Here is a 9,168-nt window from a genome sequence, read left to right on the forward strand (position 1 = left end):
CGCTTCAAGATTCTTCGATCACGTGGACTGGGATATGTTCCGGATAGCGTCAAACAGTAACATTGATGTATATGCTGATTCGGCAAGTGAGTTTATTAGCAAGTGCATTGGTGATGTTTTACCCACGGCGATTATTAAAACCTTCCCCAACCAGAAACCGTGGATTGATGGCAGAATTCACGCAAAACTGAAAGCGCAAACCACCGGAAACAAACAGTGTAGCTATTCCCTCCGCAACACAATCAAACAAGCTAAGCGTCAGTTTAGAGACAAATTAGAGTCGCAATTCAACGGCTCAGACACAAGACGTATGTGGCAGGGTCTACAGTGAATCACGGACTACAAAAAGAAAACCAGCCCCGTTGCGGACCCCGATGTCTTGATCCCAGACAAACGAAACAACTTCTTTGTTCGCTTTGAGGACAATACAGTGCCACCGACACGGCCTGCTACCAAAACCTGCGGGCTCTCCTTCACCGCAGGCAACGTGAGTAAAACATTTAAACGTGTTAACCCTCGCAAGGCTGCCGGCCCAGAGAGCATCCCTAGCCGCGTCCTCAGAGCATGCGCAGACCAGCTGGTGTGTTTACGGACATATTCAATCAATCCCTATTCCAGTCTGCTGTTCCTACATGCTTCAAGAGGGCCACCATTGCTCCTGTTCCCAAGAAAGCTAAGGTAATTGAGCTAAATGACTACCGCTCTGTAGCACTCACTTCCGTCATCATGAAGTGCTTTGAGAGCCTAGTCAAGGATCGTATCACCTCCACCCTACCTGACACCCTAGACCCACTCCAATTTGCTTAAAGCCCCAATAGATCCACAGACGACGCAATCGCCACCATACTGCACTATGCCATCTGGACAAGAGGAATACCTATGTAAGAATGCTGTTAATCGACTACAGCTCAGCATTTAACACCATAGTACCCTCCGAACTCGTCATTAAGCCTGAGACCCTGCGTCTCGACCCCGCCCTGTGCAACTGGGTCCTGGACTTTCTGACGGGACGCCCCAAGTGGTGAGGGTAGGAACCAACATCTCCACTCCGCTGATCCTCAACACTGGGGCCCCACAAGAGTGCGTTCTCCAGCCCTCTCCTGTACTCCTTGTTCACCTATGACTGCGTGGCCATGCACACCTCCAACTCAATCATCAAATTTGCAGACGACACAACAGTGGTAAGCTTGGTTACCAACAACGACAAATTGGCCTACAGCGAGGAGGTGAGGGCCCTCGGAGTGTGGTGTCAGGAAAATGACCTCACTCAACGTCAACAAAACAAAGGAGATGATCGTGGACTTCAGGAAATAGCAGAGGGAGCACCCCCCTATCCACATCGATGGGACAGTAGTGAAATGGTCCACCCACACAGACAGAGTGGTGAAGAAGGCGTAACAGCGCTTCTTCACCTACACCACCCGACGTCACAGGAAGGCCAAAAAGATCATCAAGTTCAACAACCACCCGAGCCACTGCCTGTTCACCCCGCTATCATCCAGAAGGCGAGGTCAGTACAGGTGCATCAAAGCTGGGACCGAGAGACTGAAAAACAGCTTCTATCTCAAGGCCATCAGACTGTTAAACAGCCATCACTAACATTGAGTGGCTGCTGCCAACATACTGACTCAAATCTCTAGTCACTTTAATAATAAAAAAATGTTGATGTAATAAATGTATCACTAGTCACTTCAAACAATGCCACTTTATATAATGTTTACATACCCTACATTACTCATCTCATATGTATATACTGTAGAGGGAATAGCTACTGTAGAGGGAATAGCTACTGCATCTTGCTATCTTGTTGATTCCAGTTCTATGGACATTACATGTTGTACCTGTGGCGTGGTTAGAGCGTTGGACTAGTAACCGGAAGGTTGCGAGTTCAAACCCCCGAGCTGACAAGGTACAAATCTGTCGTTCTGCCCCTGAACAGGCAGTTAACCCACTGTTCCCAGGCCGTCATTGAAAATAAGAATGTGTTCTTAACTGACTTGCCTGGTTAAATAAATAAAAAATGCATCTTGCCTGTGCCGTTCGGCCATCGCTCATCCATATATTTATATGTACATATTCTAATTCATCCATATATTTATATGTACATATTCTAATTCATTCCTTTACACTGTGTAAACGGTAGTTGTTGTGAAATTGTTAGATGACTTGTTAGATATTACTGCTGTTATTACTGAAATTACTGCTGTTATTACTGATATTACTGCTGTTACTACTGATATTACTGCTGTTATTACTGTTATTACTGCTGTTATTACTGTTATTACTACTGTTATTACTGTTATTACTACTGATATTACTGCTGTTATTACTGTTATTACTGCTGTTATTACTGTTATTACTGCTGTTATTACTGTTATTACTACTGATATTACTGCTGTTATTACTGTTATTACTGCTGTTATTACTGTTATTACTGCTGTTATTACTGTTATTACTACTGTTATTACTGTTATTACTACTGATATTACTGCTGTTATTACTGTTATTACTGCTGTTATTACTGTTATTACTGCTGTTATTACTGTTATTACTACTGTTATTACTGTTATTACTACTGATATTACTGCTGTTATTACTGTTATTACTGCTGTTATTACTGTTATTACTGCTGTTATTACTGTTATTACTACTGATATTACTGCTGTTATTACTGTTATTACTGCTGTTATTACTGTTATTACTACTGCTGTTACTACTGATATTACTGCTGTTATTACTGTTATTACTGCTGTTATTACTGATATTACTGCTGTTATTACTGATATTACTGCTGTTATTACTGATATTACTGCTGTTACTACTGATATTACTGCTGTTATTACTGATATTACTGCTGTTATTACTGTTATTACTACTGATGACTTGTTAGATATTACTGCTGTTATTACTGTTATTACTACTGGTCGAAACTAGAAGCACAAGCATTTCGCTACACTCACATTAACATCTGCTAACCATGTGTATGTTAACAATAAAATGTGATTTGATTTAATAGCTGGTACCAGTTGGACAGCTCCATCTGTGACGTTTCAAGCTAGCTGTGAAGTGAATTTACGGCACGTTCTCACCTCCGTTACACATGTTCAGGTTGACTTTCCCACGGAATCGACCATATACACTACCAGTCAAAAGTTAGGACACACAACTACTCATTCAAGGGTTTTTCTTTATTTGTACTATTTTCTACATTGTAGAATAGTAGTGAAGACATCAAAACTATGAAATAACACTTATGGAATCATACAGTAACCAAAAGTGTTAAACAAATTATTCAAAGTAGCCACCCTTTGCCTTGCACACTCTTGGCCTTCTCTCAACCAGCTTCATGAGGAAGTCACCTGGAATGCATTTCAATTAATTAACAGATGTGCCTTGGGAATTTGTGTAATTTCTTTCCTTCTTAATGCGTTTGAGCCAATCAGTTGTGTTGTGACAAGACATCAAAGCTATAAAATATTACATATGAAATCATATAGTAACCAAAAAAGGGTTAAGTGAATCTTCAAAGTAGTCACCGTTTGCCGACAGATTCTGGTTTGATACCCAGCTGTGTCGCAGCCGACCACAACCGGGAGAGCCAATTGGTCCGGCGTCGTCCGGGTTGGGGGAGGGTTTGGCCGGTCAGGATGTCCTTGTCCCATCGTGCTCTCCTGTGGCGGGCCGGGCTAATGCACGCTGACACGGTCGCCAGGTGTAAGGTATTTCCTCCGACACATAAGTGCGTCTGGCTTCTGGGTTAATTGTGCATCGTGTCAAGATGCATTGCGGTTGTGTTTCGGAGGACGCATGACGTTCGCCTCTCCCGAGTCCGTACGGGAGTTGTAGCGATGAGACAATTGACGAAAATTGGGGCAAAAAAGGGGGTAAAAAATATAAATATAATAATCCTTTTTAAAAAGTCTGCCCCAAATATTTCATTATTTTTATTTTACCCAAAATACCATTCCATTAGTGATTAATCAAAATGATCTAATCTAAATAAAAAAATGTGCCATTTCAACATCATGTGTCAAACCATTGAGACAACGGGGAGATGTTACAGAGGTGCTTTGTCTCCAATGAAAAAAAATATTGTTTTTTGACAAAATTACTTATTTTAGGTTTAAGGAAGTGTGTAGGTCGCATTCTGTATCATACAGCTATGAAGGTTATATATTTAGAACCACCTGCTCGATAGGAATCCAGAGATGTCTGTGTCTTGAGTGTCGTAGAACTGTTTAGTTGTTTGTGTTCTGACTTCTAAAACAGAAAGAAAATTAAGAATATGAATAAGTAAGTAAACATATTACCAGGAAGCTCTACAACATTTGTTTTAAAATCACACCAAGATTGTTTTAAATGATGAAATGTTTGAAAACTGACCTCCGGTTATTGAGGGATCTGATTTGGATTAAACCTCATAGCAAGGCAGTTTTATCATGTGGAGATTTAATTATGTTCTCTCTTTAAATAAACACTGTCTTTGGCAGGAGGAAAACCAAACTTGGAGGAACCAGAGACGTCCAAACCAGCAAGACTCTGCTCCCAGATTGGAAAGAGTTTTGCCAAGTTAGGAAGCCTGAAAAGACATGAGAAGAGTCTCACAGGGGAAAAGCCTTACCACTGCTCCCAGTGTGGAAAGTGTTTTAGACAGCAAGGAAGCCTGAAAGCTCATGGCCGAATACACACAGGGGAGAAGCCTTACCACTGCTCCCATTGTGGAAAAGGTTTTAGACAGCAAGGAAGCCTGAAAGTTCATGGCCGAATACACACAGGGGAGAAGCCTTACCACTGCTCCCATTGTGGAAAGAGTTTTAACAGGTTAGGAGGCCTAATAACTCATGAGCGAATACACACAGGGGAGAAGCCATACCGTTGCGCCCAGTGTGGAAAGAGTTTTGGCTCGTTAGGAAACCTGCAATCTCATGCACGATTACACACAGGGGAGAAGCCATACCATTGCACCCATTGTGGAAAGAGTTTTCGCATGTTAGGAAACCTGCAGTCTCATCTGCGAATACACACTGGGGAGAAGCCATACCGTTGCGCCCAGTGTGGAAAGAGTTTTAGCATGTTAGGAAACATGAAAGCTCATGAGCAAATACACACAGGGGATAAGCCTTACCACTGCTCTCAGTGTGGATCTAGGTTTACCAGGTTAGGAAGCCTGAAAAGACATGTGGACACACACCGAAGTCTTTCCATTGCTCCCTGTGTGGAATGAGTTTTAACCATTTAGGGAGCCTGAAAAGACACGAGAGAATACACCCATGGGAGAAGCCTTGCAAATGTCACTTATAAGGCAGGTGAGGATCCACACAGAGAAAAATAACTTATCCTACTGTGTAAACTGATATTTCACATCACATTGACTTAAAATTCATCAGAGAACATACACAGTGCTCCCGTTGTCTTATATTGTTGAATGTGTTTAATTGTTTATACCAAATGAAATTGAATTGTACAAAGCATACTCTAAAATATATTTGTATGTTTTCATTAGAAAACATGAAGTGAATATGGAGTCTGTCAGTTTGAATACAGAGTAGATCAGATTCCATGTGTTTAAATGGTCCTTTTTTAAAGTCTGACATTGTGTGTTTATCTGAGTGTGTCATTCCTCCAGCACCATTGATAATCAGAATAAGACCTTCAAATATGTCACCATAACAACAGGCATTTTACAAGCCTCCGACTGGTTGAATAAACGTTGTTACCCGAATGATGAGATTATTATTTTATTTGTCAAATGTCACCAGAATAAGACCCTCAAAATGTATTGGAAAGGAGCATTTTTATTTAAGGTCAAGAACAAATTCACATTTTCAATGACGGCCTGGGAACAGTGGGTTAACTAGTCTAGGAACAGTGGGTTAACTGGTCTAGGAACAGTGGGTTAACTGGTCTAGGAACAGTGGGTTAACTGGTCTAGGAACAGTGGGTTAACTGGTCTAGGAACAGTGGGTTAACTGGTCTAGGAACAGTGGGTTAACTGCAGAACGACAGATTTGTACCTTGTCAGCTCGGGGATATGAACTTGCAACCTTTCGGTTACTAGTCCAACTCTCTAACCACTAGGCTACCCTGCCAGCCCAAGCTCATCACGTGCACTTTCACCACCCTGTGAAGTTCATAACTTATTTCATCTGTAGCCTAATAAACTGCATGGGTTCCCAAATCGTAGTGGGAGGAACAATCAACATTTCATCACGTGACTCCAAGTTAACTAAGATGTGATGGTTATTATATAAATATTTGCGCATAAAGGAGTTTCCATCGCCATTTCTCACTTTACATTTTTACTGACACAAAAAGAACCCACCATGTCAAACGAACTAACAAATTGTCTGTTGGCATTGAAAAATAAATAAATTGTAGGGAAAATCAGTAGGTCACACAAATGACTATTTCTAAACAAAGATAATAGACAAGTAGAATGGGACAGGTTTCTTATACTATCTATACTTACTCGGTGAAGAGACTCCAGGGACGGAGATGAAGGCTGTAGGAATGAAGATCAGACAGTGAAGAGACTCCAGGGACGGTAATGAAGGCTGTAGGAATGAAGATCAGACAGTGAAGAGACTCCAGGGATGGAGATGAAGGCTGTAGGAATGAAGATCAGTCAGTGAAGAGACTCCAGGGACGGAGATGAAGGCTGTAGGAATGAAGATCAGTCAGTGAAGAGACTCCAGGGACGGAGATGAAGGCTGTAGGAATGAAGTCAGGTGGGGGTGTGGTTGAGGCAGCCAATGATTGTGAGGAAGCATGCAGGGAACAGGCTCCTTTCTACTACCATTCTGGGGTCTGGATACATGCCAACAAAGACCACAACTGCTTCAAACAATGGGAGTGGCTACCATTGACCATCACACTTTCTTTCATAACCAGGAAGCCCATGTTGAGTCAGCAGTGTTCTCACTATGGAAGAGGGAGCAGGAAGCCGTCATCCAGGGACAAGGACAAAGGTGCAGCACTGGTGTTAGTAGCTGATGACAGAAGTGACAGCCTGGACACAGCAAAGTTTGTTGTGAGCAGAGAATCAACCAGATTGATTCTCAGTCAGTGTTGTTGAGCAGAGAATATGGAATGAATATGAAGCCGTCATCCCTCAGAAAACCATGTTGAGCCATCAGTGTTCTCATATTGTCCATGTTGAAGTTATTCAGATTAACTCTGTACTGGTATCTCCTGTATATAGCCTCCACATTGACTCTGTACTGGTACCTCCTGTATATAACCTCCACATTGACTCTGTACTGGTACCCCCTGTATATAGCCTCCACATTGACTCTGTACCGGTACCCCCTGTATATAGCTTCCACATTGACTCTGTACTGGTACCCCCTGTATATAGCCTCCACATTGACTCTGTACTGGTACCTCCTATATATAGCCTCCACATTGACTCTGTACTGGTACCCCCTGTATATAGCCTCCACATTGACTCTGTACTGGTACCTCCTATATATAGCCTCCACATTGACTCTGTACTGGTACCTCCTGTATATAGCCTCCACATTCACTATGTACAAGTACCTCCTGTATATAGCCTCCACATTGACTCTGTACTGGTATCCCCTGTATATAGCCTCCACATTAACTCTGTACTGGTACCCCCTGTATATAGCCTCCACATTGACTCTGTGCTGGTACCCCCTGTATAAAGCCTCCACATTGACTCTGTACCGGTACCTGCTGTATATAGCCTCCACATTAACTCTGTACCGGTACCTCCTGTATATAGCCTCCACATTAACTCTGTACTGGTACCCCCTGTATTTTGCCTCGTTATTGTTATTTTATTGTGTTACTTTTTTTTCTTTCGTTTATTTAGTAAATATTTTCTTAACTCTTATTTTTCTTAACTACATTGTTGGTTAAGTGCTTGTCAGTAAGCATTTCACAGTGAAGTCCACCTGCTGTATTCAGCATTTCACAGTGAGGTCTACAGCTGTTGTATTCAGCATTTCACAGTGAGGTCTACAGCTGTTGTATTCAGCATTTCACAGTGAGGTCTACAGCTGTTGTATTCATGTGACAAATAGCATTTATTTGAACTAAATATGGAGTATGTCAGTTTCAATGTTACGTCTTTGATTAAATTAGATTTTTCAAACTCAGGCTGTATGTGTGGTGTGTGTGTGTGTGGTGTGTGTTTATCTGCGTCATTCCTTTATCATTCCTTGTGGTCCTGTAGCTCAGTTGGTAGAGTATGGTGCTATTCAAACCAGATTAGTGGGTTTGATTCCTGGGACCACCCATATTTAAAGTGTTTGCACACATGACTGCAAATCACTTTGGATAAAAGTGTCTGCTAAATGGCATATATTCTAGTCTGGAACAGCTGATGCCCTCATGCATGCCTCAGTGTTGCTTGCCTCGAAGCGAGCATAGAAGTGATTTAGCTCGTCTGGTAGGCTCGTGTAACTGGGCAGCTCGTGGCTGTGCTTCCCTTTGTAGTCTGTAATAGTTTGCAAACCCTGCCACATCCGACGGGCTTCGGAGCCGGTGTAGTACGATTCAATCTTAGCCCTGTATTGACTTGTTTGATGGTTCGTCGGAGGGCATAGCAGGATTTCTTAGAAGCTTCCGGTTAAAGAGTCCAGCACCTTGAAAGCGGCAGCTCCTACCCTTTAGCTTAGTGCGAATGTTTTCTGTAGTCCATGGCTTCTGGTTGGGGTATGTACGTACAGTCACTGTGGGGACGACGTCCTCAATGCACTTATTTCTAAAGCCAGTGACTGATGTGGTGTACTCCTCAATGCAAAACAGTCCTGGCATTACACACCTGGCTAAAAGACAATTGTAGCTCTGCTGGAGTCACTTTTATTGATAACTTTGACACTTTCTGGAAACAGACGATACTCTACAGGAATGACGGAGTCCATCCAAATCTTCTTGGCTCCTGGACTGTGTCCACGCTTTTCAAGGCTGTGTTGAAACAATGACTGGTAAATGATCCCAATCATCTTGGCTCTCTTGATCCAAGATCAGCTCAGTTAATCCCTTCCATTGTGACAATGAGTCATCATAATGCTGCATCAAATGTACATGATTTTAGGTGTATTGGAAAACACAATATAAGTCATTTAATTTATGTACCCCTAATTGCACCGAATACATCTGTTTGTCCTACAGCTATTGTAAGCAGTAATCATGAGTAAT

At 42.1% G+C, this 9,168-nt stretch overlaps 1 protein-coding gene across 1 annotated transcript in view; it reads left to right on the forward strand.

Moving 5' to 3' along the window:
* The window catches only part of LOC139402074 (gastrula zinc finger protein XlCGF57.1-like), a 50,047-nt gene extending 44,325 nt beyond the window's left edge, over positions 1-5,722 (forward strand). The window contains exon 4 of the mRNA XM_071146173.1: positions 4,491-5,722. Within this exon, the coding sequence (XP_071002274.1) occupies positions 4,491-5,224 (734 nt within the window). The 3' untranslated portion in view covers positions 5,225-5,722. The remainder of the gene's footprint in view (positions 1-4,490) is intronic.
* The last annotated feature ends 3,446 nt before the right edge of the window (positions 5,723-9,168 follow it).

Source organism: Oncorhynchus clarkii, unplaced genomic scaffold, assembly GCF_045791955.1.
Source record: "Oncorhynchus clarkii lewisi isolate Uvic-CL-2024 unplaced genomic scaffold, UVic_Ocla_1.0 unplaced_contig_6244_pilon_pilon, whole genome shotgun sequence".
NCBI classification, from domain to species: domain Eukaryota; kingdom Metazoa; phylum Chordata; class Actinopteri; order Salmoniformes; family Salmonidae; genus Oncorhynchus; species Oncorhynchus clarkii.